Source organism: Rousettus aegyptiacus, unplaced genomic scaffold (genome assembly GCF_014176215.1).
Source record: "Rousettus aegyptiacus isolate mRouAeg1 unplaced genomic scaffold, mRouAeg1.p scaffold_m13_p_12, whole genome shotgun sequence".
NCBI classification, from domain to species: domain Eukaryota; kingdom Metazoa; phylum Chordata; class Mammalia; order Chiroptera; family Pteropodidae; genus Rousettus; species Rousettus aegyptiacus.
In genome coordinates this window covers 29,676,577-29,696,556 of record NW_023416287.1, presented here as the reverse complement: position 1 = coordinate 29,696,556, position 19,980 = coordinate 29,676,577, and the positions used below count along the sequence as shown (strand labels likewise).

The 19,980-nt window shown below is 37.4% G+C and overlaps 1 protein-coding gene across 2 annotated transcripts in view; it reads right to left on the bottom strand.

Moving 5' to 3' along the window:
* Positions 1–17,472, bottom strand: part of BTBD3 (BTB domain containing 3) — a 30,316-nt gene extending 12,844 nt beyond the window's left edge. The window contains exons 1-2 of one of the 2 annotated variants that reach the window (XM_016138113.2): positions 17,323–17,441; positions 8,210–8,320 (exon numbers count right to left, since the gene is read on the bottom strand). In XM_016138113.2, coding sequence (XP_015993599.2) covers positions 8,210–8,252 — 43 coding nt within the window. In that variant the 5' untranslated portion in view covers positions 8,253–8,320; positions 17,323–17,441. Of the gene's footprint in view, positions 1–8,209; positions 8,321–17,322 lie in introns of both variants that reach the window. The other variant, XM_016138114.2, reaches the window with a different exon arrangement.
* Positions 17,473–19,980: the final 2,508 nt, after the last annotated feature.

Genomic DNA, 19,980 nt, shown 5'->3' with positions numbered 1-19,980 from the left:
TTAACCTTGAACTGTAATTTAAATCTGGGGGGCAGAAATGCCAAAGGTAGAATGTGACAATTCTTTGAAAGCAGCAACAATTCTTTTTAAAATTCTTTATGCTAGTTAAGATGATATTTGATTATCACAGCTGTCTGTGTACCTTGTTTACAATACCAAGCGACTCATCTAAATCCCAAATCATTCTCTATCATATGTTAAATGAGATTATCTTGAAAAGGAATATATCAGAGAAACTCTAAAGATAGCTATATAAAGGAATGCTACTATGAACTCTTTTGTAAAGTTTAATATACACTCATAAACAAGGTAATCAATTGCAAATTTTTATATACTCTAGAGCAGGGGTTCCCAATCCTGGGTCTCAGACCAGTATCGGTCTCTGTCCTGTTAGGAACTGGGTCACATAGTAGGAGGTGAGCAGCAGCCAAGTGAGTCAAGCTTCATCTGTATTTTCAGCCACTCTCCAGTGCTAGCACGACCACCTCAGCTCCGCCTCAGATCATAGGGCATTAGATTCTCAGAGGAGCTTTGGTCCCTGGTGCCAAAAAGGTTGGGGACCACTGTTCTAGAGGCTCTCATAGTAAATTCCCTCATATGTAAAAGAACTGACTACATAATCTCTTATATTTTCCAACTTTAGATCTCCAGGATTAATGAATCTGTATAATGTTGGACAGAAATAACTAATAGTTTTCTTTACACTTTAATATTATGATTATGACCAATACCCAACTAAAACTCTTATATGTATAAATGTGCCATATTTTATTGATTTTAGGACCCACTACCCTCCCACCCCCCGATTTTAACATCTCTAAAATTAGGTTGTACTTCACAATTGATGGCATCTAATAACTAGTAGGCCTTTTTTTCTTTCGTGTTGGTACATAAAATAATGGCATGTCTTACAACTGATGACTCCTCACAGTCAGTTGTCACTGAAATAAAGTAAAATATATATAATCCAACAGATAGATTGGTTAATTATTCCTCTAACCAGGCAAAATGATGGCTCAGAATTCTGAATGAACTCCATTAGAATAATTGTGCTTTCATCAAGTAGTCATTTGATAAAGTATATAATCACAATTCTCAATTGAGACTGCTACTATGACAACAGATGATATGGTAGAAAATCTAGGTGAAAAATCCAAAATGAGAATTTCCATTGCCAGGGCTGGTAAAGTGTTCTAGCAAAAATACAATACACATGTAGTAAAACTGGTTAATGGAAGCCTATTAACTCTCTAGGTAATATCTGCTAAAGATATTTTATCAACCAATCTAAGATGTATTAACTTACAACATTACATATAAGTTAAACCTGGAGCTAAATGGCTCCTCAGAAATTATTATTTTCAAACAAATAGAATATTAAAATGTTTAAAAGAGAGAAACATTATCATTATGTTACAATGGTCCCGTTATAATCATGACTTTCTTCTAGATACTTAAAAACAATTTATTCAATGAAAAGTAAAATCATGCCTCAGGAGGTCTGTGCTGAGAAGGCGTGAAGGGACACTGTTCCGATCCAACAAGGGACATTTTTCCTATTGGAAATGCTAGACTGGAACCTCACCCTACCACTGCTGTGGGTTTCTCCAGGTTGTTGGTTTTAGCTGATATAGGAAAATAATGTGTTTCAGTCAAAGAAAAAAATTTTTTTCATAGGTATTTTTTACGTTAGCTGGTGATATTTTTTTCTGATAATAGTAAGATTATACTCAAAAACATCTCCATAATCAGATCATTAAAATTCAAAGCCCCTCTTCATTTACATACTTACCCCCCAAAATATTTAGCTTTGGGAAAGTCACACTTCTCCAATGAGCACACAGAACGGGAAAAAAAATTAAGACAACCCTCAAACCACCAGATATTCCATATCAATCCTGGTTGTTTATGGGATTTCAGCCCAATTCCTCTAATATCTACAACTCTTAGTGAACAAAGCTCAACAAGATAAAAAACAATTCCTAAATACATGTCATCTAAATGTGTGTTGTGCCCTTAGTCACTCCTTAGAAATGAATAGTATTCTCCTATCACTTAATTTACTACCACCCCATAAAAGAGGTCCCAATCCTTGGGCCACTGACTTGATACCAGTCTGTAGCCTGTTAGGAACTGAGCTGCACAGCAGGAAGTGAGCAGTAGGCAAGAGAGCTAAGGTTCCGCTATATTTGCAGCCGCTCCCCAGAGCTAGCATCACCACCTCAGCTCCACCTCAGATCATCAGGCATTAGATTCTCGTAGGAGCACTGGTCCCTAGTGCCAAAAAGGTTGAGGACCACTGCCCTAAAACACTTGAAGAACTGATATAAATTATTTTCTATTAAAATTTTTTGTCACTGTAGAAAAACAGAATAGGTTTGGAAAAGGTAAAGTCAGAAAGAAAAAAAAAAACCTATTATGTGATGCAGAGGTTGGAGAAACCCAAATTTAAGGACATACTTCTATGAATAATCTTGACTTGCTAAGTGAGGCTTATCTGAGCATTATTTAGCAAAACCACATATTTTACAATTTGACCATCATAATACACACATGCACACAGGGCCTTAATTAATTACTATTTAATGAAAAGCCTTCCTTCATTTTTATAATGTATGTGACTAAAATAAAATATAGCTATTTTAAACAAACACTACAAGATCTAAAAATAAAGAGGACTGCTACATTCAGAAAACACAAACACATACGAAGTTACAAGGCACCTTTACATCCAATTTTAAACATCTTTTTCTAGAATAGAGACTACCAAATAAAAATGAAATAAGTACATGAATTTATTTCTAAACTGAGTCACAAACATATTGTCTACCAAAAAATTCAACAAGAATTAGAAGCCTGTGATAGAGGGTTATTATAGAAACCAACTTCTGGCAAAAACTCAAAATCTGTTCTAAGTCTAAATTAAAAAATATGTTTTATGTTACTTTTAATTAGCTTTAAAGTATATAAGCCTCAGGACTGTCGTGAAGGACACAATGTAAAGGCGCACTGTCCTGTAAGTGTTGATATAACCTTAAATATATCAATACCAAGTAACATTAAGAAACTGCCTCCATTTGCTACAGCAAATAATTTGGCACTGATAAAGTACTCCCTTGTAGCTTCCATCTCTCCTGCTGGTGTTATCGGAATAAAAGTTGAGGGGGGAGGAGGATTCTATACCTAGTTTCATTCATGTGTCAAAACTAAGAAAATCAGGTATTTCAAACAAAAAGTCAATTCTAATACTATATTCAGCAAGATTTTTAAATTAAGAGCTACTATAAGTAGGTGAGCAACTGAACTCCCCTGAGGTATAGAATAATTTAATTGCTTATAAAATAATGCTCAAATAAGCCTCACTTAGCAAGTCAAGATTATTCATAGAAATATGTCCTTAAATTTAGGTTTCTCCAACCTCTGCATCACATAATAGGTTTATAGTATTTACATGTATACTTTAACTATGAGATTTAAAACATTCAAGTCAAAATATATCTCCAATAGGAGCAACTCAACTGTTAGTACTTTATTTTTTAATCACAGAGAATCAACCATTTCACCATAAGTAAGAGCTACAAAGACTCATACAAGAGTAGTTTCTCAAAACGGTGATCGAAATGTGCACCAGTCAGGTCTGCATTAGCATTTTACAAGCCAGCAACAGGGATGCCACAACCCACTAAAAAAGTTCATATAGGAGACCTGGTTGATGTCAGAATTTCTTAAGGTAACATTCTTTCATTAAATTTAAAATATCACATCAAAAAGGAAATTACAAGGGATATTTATTAAGTGGCATGTGGCCAAACCTTAACCAACTACTCTGTGCTGCTCTTCCTGAAGAGGTTACCATGTGAAGTGAGGATGGCACTCTCATTGTATCAGCAGCATGTTAGAACTGCAGATCAAATTTCTATCCAGGAAGAAGAAATTCTGCTTCACCTTTCTCAGTAAGAGGAAGCGATGCATTTTGGATCTCCATGCTCTGGCATTGAGCTCTTTTACTAGCCCTCTTCATTCACTCACAGTGCAAATAAGCCTAGAGGTGACCCTTGAACAACACAGCTTTGAACGGTGTCGGTCCACTTATCCATGGATTTTTTTCAATAAATACAGCAAATTATTTTCTCTTAATCATTTTCTTAATAACATTTTCTCTAGCTTACTTTAAGAATACAGTATATATAACATACAAAATGTGCTAATTGCCAGTTTACGATATTCAGTAAACACTAGGCTATTAGTAGTTAAGTTCTGGGGGTCAAAAACAATATATGGATTTTTGGCTAGACAGGAGTTGGCACCCCTAACCTCAAGAGTCAACTGTATTCCCGTTCTGAAAGTGAGTCTATTGCTTTCTGCCATCCTCACTGCCCTTTCTTCCCTACAGATCCTATTAAAGCTTATCCATCCTTCACAATGCATCCCAAAGACACCCCACTCTTCCTGCAGCACTTTCTCACAGTCCATCTTGCCTTAAGTAGTCTTAATTATTTCAGAGTTCTCTAAGGGCTGCATTTCCCTATCTCCCAACTAGAGCTAACAGTACCACACTCACCTAGCTTTCAATAATTATGTAACAGAAAGGATCAAGTCCAACAACTCGAAGTCCATCTAGAACCCTAGACTGCATTTGTGGAGTGCAACTGATCCTGGGCTAAAATGGTGTGCAATCAGGTCTATGATGTTTCCAGCTGTCTGAGATGCAGGTCTACACAAGGTACAGTGGTAAAGAACCCAGACATCTATTAAATGTGCCCCGAGGCTCTCCTGAACATGTTTAAACACAAATGTGGTTTTATAATATTGCACTCATCCTGCAGCTACTAGGCCAGCTGAAAATACTAAAGCTCGACATAAAGCAAGTCCCCACATGTGCTCAAAGCAAGGCTATGCTTTATTAAGTCTAAAATTTAATGTAATACATTCACATATTCAAAGAGAGGTGTGGGTTAACGAGGAGCAAGATTCAGTTACCAGGACAAAGCTGCCTTTATCAACTAGTCTCTATTCATGGTCTGGCATATTTATTTATGACACTAGTAGAGAATTTTAGTGATTTAATGAACTGGAAAGTATAATCAATTCTCAGCAAATCACATAAAAGGAGGAAAGTAGTCATATGAATAATCTTTAAAAAATGGATAATTAAAGAGACTTTCATATGTGGCTTTGAAATGTGTTTTGTCTGCACTTAACACTGAAGGGATGAATTTCCACTACATTAGACACACCCAATCTTCAAACAAAGTAATATAACAGGCTTGTGTGTACAGTGCTGAGTATATAAACAGTCTAGAAAACTCATGCCTACCCCAAAACAAACCACACTGAAGGGATGGGCAACGTCGAATTTCAGAATTACTGCAAAGAATGAGCACAAATAGAAAAGCACACTTCCACGTGTGTGTCTCCGAGTCCCACTTCACTAAGAATCAGAGTGTCATCAAGTGTGCTTTTTCCAAACAAGGAATTCTCAACTTCTATGTATTCTCTTGTAATATTAGAATAAGAGTAAGTGGATATGGTAACATCAATAGTGGAAGAGCTGAAACCCCTAACCATGGCTAAAAAGTTTCTTGCTGGGCTTGGCGTGCTTATGAAAGAAAACTTGTACCAGGAGCAATGACTTTAAAAATTTTTAGTAGGGTTGATAATGTAAACAAACTTTGTAAAGTAATGGCTTGAATTGTATGGTGGCAGAAAATAAAAGATAACTTGAACTTATAAGTAAGTTCAACTTTTTTTTTAAAATAAAAGTATTTTTTGGAAGGTGGGATGAGGTAAATACATTGCTTCGTGTTTTTAAAGTGTGAATGATTTTTACATATTAGGTATTTTAAGCAGTTTTGAATAGCACTGGTTAAGTATTTGGAGCTGGTACAAGTGACTGAAGCCCTCTGAAACCTCCCAATGACATCTGATATTGGTAAAGCATAACCAAAAAGCCTCATGGGAGGAGCCATCCACTCCAAACAGAAAAGGGTGGGTTTTCTTCAGGAGCCCCAAAATATAAGGACTGGTCCATAGCCTGGCTATGTGTCTGTTTTTTTCACTATTGACACTACTGGTTCCTAAGCCAGTTGACAGTCACTCCAGTGGACCCCAAGCAGCCAAATGGAATAGGCAATGAAGGGCCAGTCACGTTGCCTTTCCTTCTCCATACCTGGGAGTTTGGGGGGTTGAGGAACAGTAGTGAAATAGTAAGGGTAAATGCAGAATAGCTACTGTGCATTCTGCCATAATTAATGTACTGTTTCTTGAGGAATCTCTGGGTCATGCAGCAGTAAAAATTGTGGATTTTATTAAACCTTGACTCTTGAGTACACATCTTTTTAACATTCTGTGATGAAATGGTGTGTATACTTAAAGCATTTCTAGTGAAACTGAAATAGAATGATTGCCTTGAGAAAATATATTTGTGCAATTGTTTGTGTTAGAGATGAACCAGTCACTTTTTTTAATGGAACATGATTATACTTGAGAAAAATATACAAAGTGTGCTTATTCACACTTATGTATTTAGCAGACATTTTCTTAAAAAATGAATGAAGTAAGCCTGTCACTTCAAGGAAAACGATTGCCAATGATAACATTCGAACCTTCAAGTGAAAATCAGAACTTTGGAAATCTTGGTTATGCCACAATGAGCTTGACGGCTCCCCAATAGACTGTTTCTGGTGAGACTGGTGATGATATGAAGTAAATGTAATTCTTTGATATTACATAATGAAACATATCAACATTTGAAAGAGTTGCATAACTCAATGAACCAATGTTTTCTAATAATAATGCAATTACATTACAGAATCGTGCATGGGTAAAAAGTCCATTCAAAGTTCAAGATAGACCAATGTATTTTAGTAAACAGGAGCACCAAAAGTTCACTGATGGTTTTAGAATCCACATGGCAATTAACCTTTAAGAAACCATCTTTCAAGTTTTGATAAGATATCAAATAATATCCACAATTAACTGAAAAAGCTACAAAATACTCCTTCCTTTTCCAGCTACATATCTGTCTGAGGCTGGATTTTCTTCATAAGCTTCAACCAAAATATTTATTTTTAAACGATATATAAATATTTAGTTTTTGTTTTCATTTCTATTCCAGTAAATATTAATAGATATAATCCATATAAACAAAAGCTCTCTGGGCTTCTCAAAATATTTAAGAGCCCTAAGACCAAAAAGTATGAGAAGCATGTACATCATAAGTTTGGATTTGGTGTGATTGGTGGTAAGCCATGAGAGGTTTTCAACAAAGAGCCTTTAAAAAAAAGTATGTAATCAGGGTCAGGTTTCTACATATAGATACTTCTTGGTTTTATTAATTTAGAAAACAACCACTAATTCTCAAAAGCATAATTCTCATAATTGTCATTCACTCCAGAAAACATTTTTTGTACATTATGTAGACAGAATGGAGGATACAAGAAAAATATGAGCATCTCTGCCTCAAAAATTAAATTTTATTTGTTCTATGGCATTAATATATTAGCTTTGCCCTAACCTCAGAAAATTCATAGAATACAAGATACAAGATATATCATCTGATGACACCTTCTTTAAAGACCAGACCTTAAGAGAAAAATTTAAATGGGCTTTTTGAGTAGACAACTGTTTCTAGAAACTTCAAAACACCAGCAAAAAAGAAGTAAATCTCTCTCTGATAATTTACTTTTTCTTGTATCACAGTCCCATAGCAACTTCTGCTATTCCTCCAAACATGTCTGCCAACATTTAAGAGAACTTGTTCCCTTTTTTCCATTTAAGAGACACATGAGGTAGAGCCTGCCTTCCTCTGCACCATTTTAATACCTCCCTATACACTTTTTCTATATGGTACAGCGTTTGATAGTAAATCTTACTAGTAGAAAAGAGTTTGGTGGAAATAAAGTTCAGATGAGGACTTTGCTGAAGTCCAGACAAAATAAATATTTAAGTTACCAGCAGTAACTTTTTAAAAATAGCCTTTCACTAAAGAGCTGGTGTCCAACACATTCTCAGTTTCATTTTTAAAAAGATTTTAGAGGCTGTACATGTTAGTAGGATCATCATCCTCAACATTACTTTACACTCGATAATTGTATATTATAGAAAGACTATAAAATAAAAATACAGGTTTTTCTGATCTCAAGCATCTGATTTTCCTATAACCCAACCCAAACACCATTATATACTGACATCCCTAACCAACACCCACCTGGTAAGAGTATATCACTTCCTGATGCTGATTCTGAGTACATGCCAGGAGCTATATGCTAGCCAAGAGTTCAGGATTAATTTTGGCACCTTGAGGAGTCTTTCACAGGCACTGACAAGAGAAAGTAAATAATAAAGTAACCCAGAATTTCAGGTAAGCATACACTAATCCCATAGGTCCCCCGAGAATACTCATTAATGGTATTAAAACTACTATTATCCTATTAAATCTACTAATTCACAAAAAGAAGTTCTATATTATTATTAAAATGTGCTGAAAGCATTTGGAGGAGGAGTGGGAAGTCTGCCATGAGACTGACTATGCAGACACCAGAACTGACTGTACTTGTACACTTTCTCTCCACTGCTGCTGCCCCTCACCAACAGATGTGTGCCAGCTTCCAGCACTTACTCTACCTCCTAAGCCCATAGGAGAGGGTGAGGGAGGGAGCACTATGGGATGTACCCCCGCTAGAATGAGTGTCTTACATAGGGCATGGATGGAGGGCTATGCAAGAGAAAGGGGGGGGGGGAGTGTATGTAGCTATCAACATCAGTTTGGAGCCTGAACCTGCATCTTGAGCAGAACGTATGTCTGGGTAGCTTCTCACCATATCTAATGTTGATAATAAAAATATTATTTAGGAAGAGATGCCTGCTGTAACCTTAGTTAAGAATTTTATCATTTTATAGACGTCTGAGGAATGTAGATCATTCCTGAATAAGCCTCCCAATAACATATCTAAATGTTGTTTGACTATTACACTTGACTACTCACTACATTTTCCATGAACAAAGGTATGAAAATATGTGGCAATCTATATGTAAGCCCTGGTCTATCCAGAGACCTAAGGTATAACATGAAGGCCAAAATTAGTCCTTCACTATAGAGTAAGTATGTTTGCTGGTGCTGGATTGGCAAGATTACCATTACCAAAACCAAGATGAACATGAGAAAAGGTGGCAATTAAAACAAAATAATCTACACAAAAAACAAATACACAGGTTGCCAAATGAAGTGCTGTAGAAAGGTTAGGTCAGTGCTTTCCATTCAGCCTTGGCCAATAATACTGTTTAGCATTCAAAATAAAATAGATTGTAACAGTGATATTTGCAAAAGAATTTGTCTCAACAATAACAAAACCCAGATATAATGCTCATCAGTTGCAAAGGCAAGGCAAACTCACGGTGTGAATGCATTCAGAACAGTGGTGCTTGTGAAATTTAATTTTTAATACGTATGATAATCATGACTAAATGAATGTGAAGACTGCTCTTGCTCATACATTATTACAGAAAAATTAAGTAGATTTTAAAAATAAACTAGATATGACTTGAGGAAAAAAAATAGAAACTGAAGGAAATTTTCACATTTTTGTGCTTAGGTTAACAGCTGTTGGGTTTATGCATTTCTAGAGATAGAAACATCAAGGTTTTGGTTTATTGTCTATTCTTTGCTTACACCGTTTCTAATAATCATCTTTTCCTTGCACGTGCCACCACTTATTTGCACAGCAACTGCAACAGAATAAACCATACAAATATTTCTTGCTTAATTAACAAAGAAAAGGAAGTCTAATGTTTTTAAGGTATTATCAGATTTGAAGGACACAAAAGGAGACTCTAGAAACACTGTAAGTGAAACTGTAAAATGACTGCTATTAATGATTGCAATGGGGATCACTGCAACGTACTCCTGTCTGTGAAACTGAAGGTAAAGGACTGGGAATCTTTAATTTTGTGGATTTAGTATCATGTTCAATTATATGCTTCTCTGTGGCTCTGAAGGGTTTCAAAATCACTTTATAAAAAAACTTATTTCAGCTAGAACCTCAGAGGAAAAAAGGTTTATAAGGGACATTAGAAATGGAGAAATGTCCTGAACAGCAAGAAAGCACAAGAGAAAACAACTTATATTCCACTTTAACAGATTGGTTAAATAAATACAGTAACAGTACATCACTGACATTTACCAGGGAGCTCAAGCATGAATCAGAAAAGTTCCCAAGGTGAGGCCACTGACCACCCTTGGTTGGAAAATTGGGATCCAAAGAGAGCAAGTTCTAGAACACAATTCACAGCATTTAGATGTGAATCAAGGCAAGAATCAAGGCAACTGGTTAGGCTTTTTTGATAGTTAAGTACACACTGGTGCAGTTTAGCACTTTATAGACAGTATCCTATTTAATCCTTATAACTGTTCTATGTATTGTATTCATTATAAATTTTACATTTTACATGTTCTGAAACTTTTCCCTTGCTGCTGAGATGATAATCAATGTTGGATCCACAGATGCCAAAGGTCTATGCACTGGAGGTGAGGGAAGAAGGCAGACTACATTTATTTATTCAAAAAGTACCTATTGAGAACCTTCTATGTACCAGATACTTGGGACACATTAATGAGTGGACATAAAATACTTGACAACATGGAATTTATAATCTAGGTGAAGTGTGGGAAAGAGATACTTTACCAAAAACAAACAAGTCATACAGTTGTTTAGAAGGTAATAGATGCTATGGGAAAAGTATTTTAAGAGGGATACAGGGTAGAGCTTGCAATTTTAAAGAGGATAGACCTCAATGACGTGATATTTTAGTGAATGCTCAAAGCAGGTGAGAAAGTTGGCCATCAATGAATCTGAGAAAATATTACAGAGGGAAAACATAGCACCAATACCTAAAAGTAGGAAAGAGGTCAGTTAATCGTAACCAGATTGTGTAGGGCTTTGTGAACCTTTAGGAGGAACCTGCCTGTTAGTCTGAGTGAGAGAGAAAGCCAGTGGAGGGGGATTTAAGTGATCCGATTTATGTTTAAAAAAAAAAAAGAAAGAAAAAAGAAAAGAAAAAGAAAAAAAGAAAAGAATAAAAGACCATTCTGGTTCACTCTGGTTGTTATGTTGATAAAAAATTAAAGGGAAGTCAAGGAAGAAGAAAGGAGAATCCACTGCAATAATCCAGGTAAGAGGTCCTGGAGACCTGGACAAAGCTGCTAGCAGTAGAGGTGGGAAAAGGGGTTGAACTCCTAGATTTATTTGGAAGACAGGATTCTAGATACATTTTGAAGAATATAAAGAAACAGGATTTGATGACAGCCTGGATATAGAGCAGAAGAGAAAGAGAAGAATCAGGATAATCTTAAGGTTTTTGGTTGAATAAACTGAAAAAATGGAGCCAGAACAGAGCAGATTGCAGGGAGAGCAGATTTGCATGGGAAGATCAGAAATTCAGTTTTAGTCCCGTTAAAATTGAGGTATCTTTTACACACTCAAGGGCAGAAGTTGAAAAAAAAGTAGCTGGGTATGTGTGCAGTTTTTAAGAGAGCTACCCCAGATGGAAATATACTTTCATTTTATGAAAGTATTATAATAGTGACAAGAGCGCCACAAAATTGAACTCCTGAAACATTCCCAATTAATAGGCTGGTGAGAAAAAAAAAAAACAATACAAATTTTAAAAAACAACGAAAAAGAAACCAGTGGGCCAATGGAATAGGGGGAAATGTAGGAGTATGGTGTCTTCAAAATTAAATCAAGAAAGCCTATCAGAAAAAGGGGGAATGATGAATTATACCCCATGCTGCTAACAGGCACCATAGAGAACTGACTGTTGGATTTAGCAATTGGAATTTTTTTTTTTTTTTTTGAAGCCTGGTAACTGTATCTCACCTAACCCCCACCTCAGGAGACAAGAGTATGCAGTGAATATGATGTTATTTTTCAATTATCTCATGAATTCAATTTCTTTTTCTAAAGAATTATCCAAAAGGAAGGATTTACTCCAGTTTAATATCTGGGACGCAAATCAGTAGTTTGTTAAGAAATACCAGTGATAAATTTCAGATGCCAACAATAATTTGCTAATATTCGATTCCTGTCCCTTAAAAAAGGATAAAGACTTCTAGGTAAATTGGAAATAAAAGGGTAGATTTCTTTTGTCCTCTTGAGGAATTATGATAAACCAAATGCTAATATCATACCACTGTTTTTCCTATTAAAATAAAGAACACAATTTTGCAATTATTGCATTATTTGATAAGTTTCCAAAATGCTAACGCTAGTGCAGCCTGCCATAAAACCAAAACAAAAGGTATAATTAAGAGAAGTAGACATGAAGTGTCATTATCTGCAATTGATGATATAACTAGGAAACCCAAGAGAATAAACTGAAAAGCTCTTAGAATGAGAACTAACGATAAAATAAATCTACAACAGCCAACAACCATCTTATACTGGTAAGAGCCAATTTGAAGAACCCATAACACCAGCAACAAAAACATAAATACCTAAGAACCTTAATGAGAAATATTAGGATTTACATGAAGATTAAAAACTAAGACAAACCGACAAACCTCTGCTAGGAGAGAGAGATCTGAAAAAACTTTTCATTTCCCTTAAACATTGACTACATGTAGATGACAATCCTTGCCAAAGAATAAAATGCAACATAATTGGATATTTCTTACTTCTAAGGATCCATCTGCAGAGTATTCCAGATGAAGATGACAAGTTTGACAAAAAACTCAAGTACATCCCCTCTCTAAACTCCACTAAAATGGCAGTAAAGAAATCTTTCTAGAAGACACAGACACAAGGACTTAAAGAACCAGAGTGGAAACTATGACGAAATCATGTTAATTAGAAAGAAGATATACAAGTAGAAACTAAGAGCTAAAAGAGTGAAATCCTACACTGTCAGTGAGGAAAGCAGAGAGAAGCACTCCAGTTTAATAAAAACCTGGAGGTGAAAGGGTGGCAGTCTAATATAGTTAGTAAAAGCTGTTTGAGAAGCCCTACCTACATCCCTGCATGTCCTTCCCACCTCCTCACGTAGAGCTCTGGCTGACAGTCTCCAGAGCCTAGCAAGACTGGAGATTGATTCTTGGGAGAGAAAGTCTTCGAACTGTAAGAGCACAGGGACCTTCACCAAAGTGACCATACAAAAGACGATACTACGACTCCAGCTAAATGCCTCCTCCAACACTGGCAGCTATACCTTTTGCTTGCCGGAGGGCTCTGGAAGGCCACTACCTGACCAGCCCAAGAGGAAAGATCCTACAAATGGCCCCAGTAAAAAACTCAGAACAGTGATAATCACTAAAGCTGCCGCTGGGGAGGGAGACTAAGAGGACTGGGGTGAGTGGGGTGAGTAGGGGACCACATATTTTACAATAAGCTTTTCAGTACTCTTAAATTTTGTGCATGTATTAAAGATAATCTTCATCTGAAAGGACAGATGCATGTAATTATGAGTTTGTAAAAGGACAGTGTGACTTGCTCTACCAGGTTATATCTATTTTCTTTAAATCTACAATTAAAAAGATCTGGCATTGATTAAGATTAGAGATCAATGTATAGATGAGTAAGACCTAAAACAGAACCAAAACTAGTTAAGATCTTAAAATACAATAAAGGAAAAACCACTAACCAATGAAGACAGGATGGACTATTTAACAAATGGGGCTAGTAGAATTGGCTAGTTGGAAAGAAGAAGGTGGTGTAAGACAAATTCATATCCATACGCTAATATATAATTAGATGTAAAAATCTAACATATTTTCAGATTTTGTTTCATTTACTTCACCTCTGGGCTTTCTAAACATAAATGCTTACAAGGAAAAATCATAACAAGAGATAGAAAGAGCTGACTATATAAAAGTGAAAATATTTTGTTTGGAAAACATCATAAAGTAAATTACAAGACAAATAATGAGCTGTGGCAGGAAAATCACTATGAGCACAATACTCTCTATATATCACAGGTATTTAAAATCATTTTTTTAAAACTATCAATTAAGAGTAAGGTGAGCAAAATACCTGAATAAACTAACAAAAGGTAAGCAAAAAGCTGGTTACTAAAAAAAAAAAAATCAAATTAAGGACACATTATTTATAGAAGTTTAGGAAAGATTAAACATTGGAGTGCTGACACCATGCAGAGACCACTCAATGCTTAAAGGAATGTCTTGGTATAAGCAATTTGACAATATCCCTCTAGAGTCATAAAAGAGTTCACCTCTGCTCCAGGAATTCTTCTATAAAGCTACCCCAAGTCAGTCAGAGATACTGAGACTTTCAGACAAGGGCATTTACCCCAACTCTGCCTGCGTGCCTATTACTTTCTGACTTTTTTTTGCCATACTCTGTTGAGGACCTTCCTTTATTTGGTTCATTCCATATCTCCAAAACTCTATCCTGCAGCCACCATTCTTAGCCTTATTCTACACTATCATAAGGAAACACACTAAAAAAATTAAGTAAGGTTACTTAGATGGAGAAGTTGAGAAACTAGGATTTCCAACCAGCATTTAAAACCATATTCTCAATCACTAAAAATGGAAATATGTCATACAATAGAAAACTATTAAACTTGGGCATATCCAGATTAAAGATCTTATTTCTAAGGAATATTTAAGGGCATAGGAAATGTCCGTGATATATTAAGTGAAAAGGCAGTATTTAAAACTACAAATGAAAATGCCAATTTTGTTTAAAAACAAGTCTATGCAGACAAAAAGGGACAAATAGAAAAACTTCATTATATACTTATTTTAAAATATTTAAAAACCATAGAAACAACAGGAATTCTCAGCCGTAGTCACTAAGAAGGCCTCAGTTTTTAAACATACAACAAAACAAGAAAGATTAGGTGAGAGGTTACTATCTTAGCAACAGGGCTTTCCTGCTGAACTACTAGAGAGTCTATCAAATTAGAGGGTTTCCCATTATTATTCTTTTCACAGAGTAAAATGGGTAAAATTAGCAAGAGAAAACCTTCAACACCCAATACATCCTCTTAATCACTGGACTACTAAAAAGCATTTTGGAATTAACTGATTGAATTCCTATTATTATTTACCCAGAAAAATTTGAAAGGTTTCAAAAAACAAGTCTGAGACAGACAAACGATGTATTTCTGTACTATTTTGTTCAGAACAGTTTTAACAATTCCTTGCAAGGCAAACTGGAATTAGATAGCCTTTGAATGTTTTGAGAATAAAAGCATTAACATTTTTAAAAAGTATCTTTGTTTGAATGTGAGTGTTGGGGAAGGGAAGGAGTGGGCAAATTTGTTGACAAACTGTGCCTTTCCTTTTGTTACTTTAAAATGGAACATCACAACCGGTTTAACTTTTTGTAAAGAATCATGGCAAAGTACTTTCTAGGAACAGAACAACTTGAAAGCTGATGACTTTTTCTTTTTGGCCACAAGTTATCAAAGGTTTTTTGCATGGCTATAGGATTACATTTCAGTTTTAAAATTTCTTAAACATCAGGTCTTAGGACTTTAGAGAAATAATGCATATAATCTTAGGTTTGTGTGCACGGAAGGAAAAGTGCTCTTAAAAAAAAAAATTGCTTCCACATTTTGGAACTTTGTTAAACAAGTTTTCATAGCAAAGACTGAGAAAGAATAAATATTTAGGGAACACCAAAGCCGCTAGCAGTATCATCCCCATACAACAGTATTAATAGTTTTGTAATTACTTAGCACTAAACTAGAATTGTATGGTAAGAGCTCACCCGTACCTGCGCTGAAGGTAAGAACTGAAAAGTATGATTCAAAATCTTCAGAAAGGAATGTGCTAGTCAGAAACCCGCCCACTGCCCCGGAGGACCGGTTGTTATGGGAACCGATAGTAACCCTTCAGCCAGTACTTATCAGGTTGAGGAGGATCCACCCAGAAGCTGGGGGAAGGTTAAGAGGGGAGTGGGGGGAATGTGAAGAGACAAAGGGGTTGGGAGCGGGTTAAAAGAGAATGCAATCCCTGGGCTTTGGTAGGGGTCGGAGGAAGTGGGTTTAGTAACTCCAACAGAAATTTATAACACCAGTTAGAACAACGTTCGGAACTCTGGGGTTAAACTATAGTTTTACTGAAGTTTGAATCATTAGACTCTTCCCTCTGTCCCTGGTAGGAAACAAACCACCCTTTGTGAGTTCCTGTGTATGGAAAAATGAAGCTACAGTTTCATCTCATCAATTATAAATCGAATGATAGTTCGAAAAACTAATTTTGACTTTCTTATATTAAACCAGTAGTTCCCAAATTCTACCGCACATTGAAATCACTTAGGACTGTTTAAAATACACATTGAGTTTTAAATCTGGGGTGTGATTTGAGCAGTGTTTTAAAACTCCCTAGTGATTTTCCTGTGCAGCCAGGATTGGAACTACTGTATTCCACGACTTGGAGAGGTGTCGGAGAGTATTTTAAAAAAGAAAAGAAAATGCACAATTACCTCTTTGTCTTTTTAAGGCTAATAATAGAATTAACTAGCTTTTTCCAAGCACACACAGGACAATAGGTTGATTCATAAATAGGAATCCCCAGCATATCCTAACAATACTTTCTTTGAGATTAAAAGAACAGGCAGTATAAGTCTTTTCTTCCCAGGACAGCAAACGTCCTTCTTACAAAAATGTCAAACTTATATATCTATTTCAACAGCGAATGGGCAACGAATGCCGCTGAGAACCTGGCAGACGAGTTCCAAAACCAGAAGGAAACTGAAGCCCCCAGGAGCCCATCATTCGCCGGGGTCCTGAAGCAACCAGGGATGAGCAAGGCCGGTTTGTCAGTCTCTGGAGCCTCCTCAATAAAGTTACTTGAGGGAAGTTTGCTCCCGTTTCCAACCGTGCGCCTCCCCAGGGGACGAGAGCGCCCCCCCGCCCACCTGCTCCGCGCCAAGGCTCCCCGGCCGCGCCCCCTCGCTGGACCTCCGCCATCTCCGGAGATCGTGCACTCTGCGGGTCCCGGTACGGCCGGCTGCACCGGGGGCGGGGGGGGGGCGGGGAAGGGCTCGCCTCTTCCCTCCCTGGGGTCCCTCGGCTGAGCTGGCGTGGCCCCTGGGGTTGGGCGCCAGGACTCCCGCGCGGGCCCGGTACCGTCCCGCCTGGACGCCCTCGGGATCCCGCGCACGCGGCCAGCACCTCTCAAGCTCGGGCCAGGGTGCCAAGCACCCTCTGCATACTCGGACCCGATGCCCGCCTGCGGCCCCGTCCCGGCCCGGTAACGCTCAATCCCTCCGACCCGCAGCCGGGAGCGCGCCCCTGGCCAGGGCGGTCCGGCGTTGCGCACGCGCGGAGGTGCTCGCTCGCGGCGCCCTCACTCACCGCCCGTGTTCCTCGTCGCCTCAGGCGCCGCCACCGCCTGCTCTGCTTGCTGCTTACCACACGGCCCGGTGCCCACTCCTGAGGCCCCGGCCCGGGCACTCCGGGATCTTGTGCCCGGCGGGCTCGGCGGGCACCCGCACGCAGGGCACGCTCCACGGGGCCGCGCGCGCGCGGCCGGCGCCGGGGGGCGGGGCCAAGCGGGCGGTGCGCCCGAGGCGGCTGCGGATACAGGGCATGCGCACTGCCTGTCCTTTCTAGAGTTTGCTAGCAGAGTGGGCGGTGACCCTGGACCGGTGAGAGAGAGGGAGGAAAGTGGAAGCGAGGCAGGAGTTTTCCTTGCTGAGAGGCAAGTTTGCCCTCACCTAACAAACTGAAGTTTTCTAATATGGTTCATTTATAAATTAACATGTTAAACATTTACTGAGCACCTACTTTGGCAGTGCCTCTGTGCAGGATACAGGGCATCCTCTGATAATAGGAAACAGATTTTTGGGTTTGGGATCCCATTTCTGAAATTGATTCCAGCCCTCTCTGAACCGATAAGGAGAGTGCATAAATATTGCCTATTACCTAAAACTGCAAACCTTAACTACACTCTTAAGCACTTTAGAGAATGGGCGTTGCTGCTGGCTGGGGTGAAAAGAAAAACTTTGAGAAGCCTGGAAGAATAAGAGTTACAGTCCGAAATTGAGAAAGGTGAATACAAAAGCATAAGCGGCAGAAAAATCAAATAATATGTGAGCTATGAACCCTAATGGAGACAAGTTTAATCTGAGCGTATTGTTCAAAACGACAACTACAAGTGTAATTGAAGCTCATCTGAAAATTATTTTTTAATGTTTAACCTAAAAATTTTAGCTCTTTTCAGTGGGTAACAGAAATACTCAAGTTGAGTGGAGAGGGGCTGGTGATGGTCTGATTAAATGCAGAATTTATGAATATAAAGACTAGAGACATGAAATCTGTAGTATATACTCTAGATAAGAAGTAGAAGGGTCCTGAATTCAAGTGTTGGCAGTAGGAACGGGAAGTATGGAAAATTTTTCAGTAATTGTGAAGGACAGAATTCCTACTTCATTAGATTAGATCATCATCCTTGGTAAATATTTATTAGTGGATAAATTAGACCTCTAAAATATACAACTATAGTCACTAAATGATTCTTTTAACATGAATTTGGGCCTGGAGGAACTTATTTCTTCTCAATCAAAAAACTTAATTTGAAAGGCAGTATATATAGTAAAAGACACATGGGCTTTGGAAAACCCCTTTTATAAAGTCCAGATGCTCCAAAACAAATTTTGATGTTGTGCAAATTACTTAATGTCTCTGAATCTTACAGTGTTCATCTGTAACATGGAATCATATTTACCTTGCTGACGGTTAATTTTATAAGTCAATTTGGTCAGCTATAGTACTCAGATATTTGGTTGAATATATTTTGGATGTTACTGTGAAGGTATTTTTTTTTTTTAAGGTGAATTAACATTTAAATCAGTAGACTTTGGGTGAAGCAGATTACCCTCCATAATGTAGGTGAGCTTCATCCAGTCAGTTGAAGGCCCTAATAGAAAAAGACTCACTAACTGTGAGTAAAAAGGAATTCTGCCAAAAGACTTTCTTTGGACTTGAACTGCAATTCTTCCCTGGGTTTCCAGTCTGCCTGCCCATCTTGCATATTTTGGACTTGCCAGCCTCCATAATCATGTGAGTCAATTCCTTAAAATAAGTGTCTCTCTCTATATATCGATGGTTGGATAAATGGATGGATGAATAGATGGATGGATGGATAGGTGGCTGAATGCTGATTCCATGTCTACGGAGAACTCACACTAACTTATATAATCTTCATAACCTTGCAAAGTTATATAAGTTAATTATCATCTGAATCTGGAAATGAGGATTATAATCTTTAACATGGGAGGTTATGAAAAATTAAATAGAAGTGGGTAAAGGACCCAGCATGTACTAGGGTGTGACTAAATGACAACTACTATTATGTGTGAATGAATACCAGAGGCAAAAACAGAAGAGGAGAGAAAGTAGACATTAGCACTGTGAGAGCATTTTCTCAGTTCAGTGGATAATAGTATTAAATTTGAGAAGACAGATTTAAGAGATAGAAAATTTTGGTCTCCCTAGGTCTGACATGCTAAAAAGGTGATATGTGTTAACATTTTAAGTATTTACAAATCAATGCCAAATGAGCTAGCTATTAAGTAAAGAAAAACAGGCTGTAGCTGTATTCTTAAAACAAGGAACGTGCAAAGCAGAGATATGTATTCACATTGGAGCATTTTATTCCAATTCAGGTTCCAATTCAATTCACTCTACTTGTTACTAGGAAAAACCTAAGAAGAGCTTACTTTTTACTTTTTTACTTATGACTTTTGTAATAATTCCCATTTTCAGAGTAGGTGAATGATATAGTATTCAATGTGTTTATTGAATTCCTTCTGGGGCATGCATATAGCTATTGGGAACATGTAAAATATTCCATTTAATATACAAGTATTGCTATTTATTATGTCCTAGGCAATTCCCTGACCTCTGGGAATTTATCAAATGGCCTGGAAAAAAATGAATAACCATACTATAATTTAAGGCAGAATGCGGCAAGTGCCTTAGGAGGCACATAAATGATTTGGCTAGTTGTAC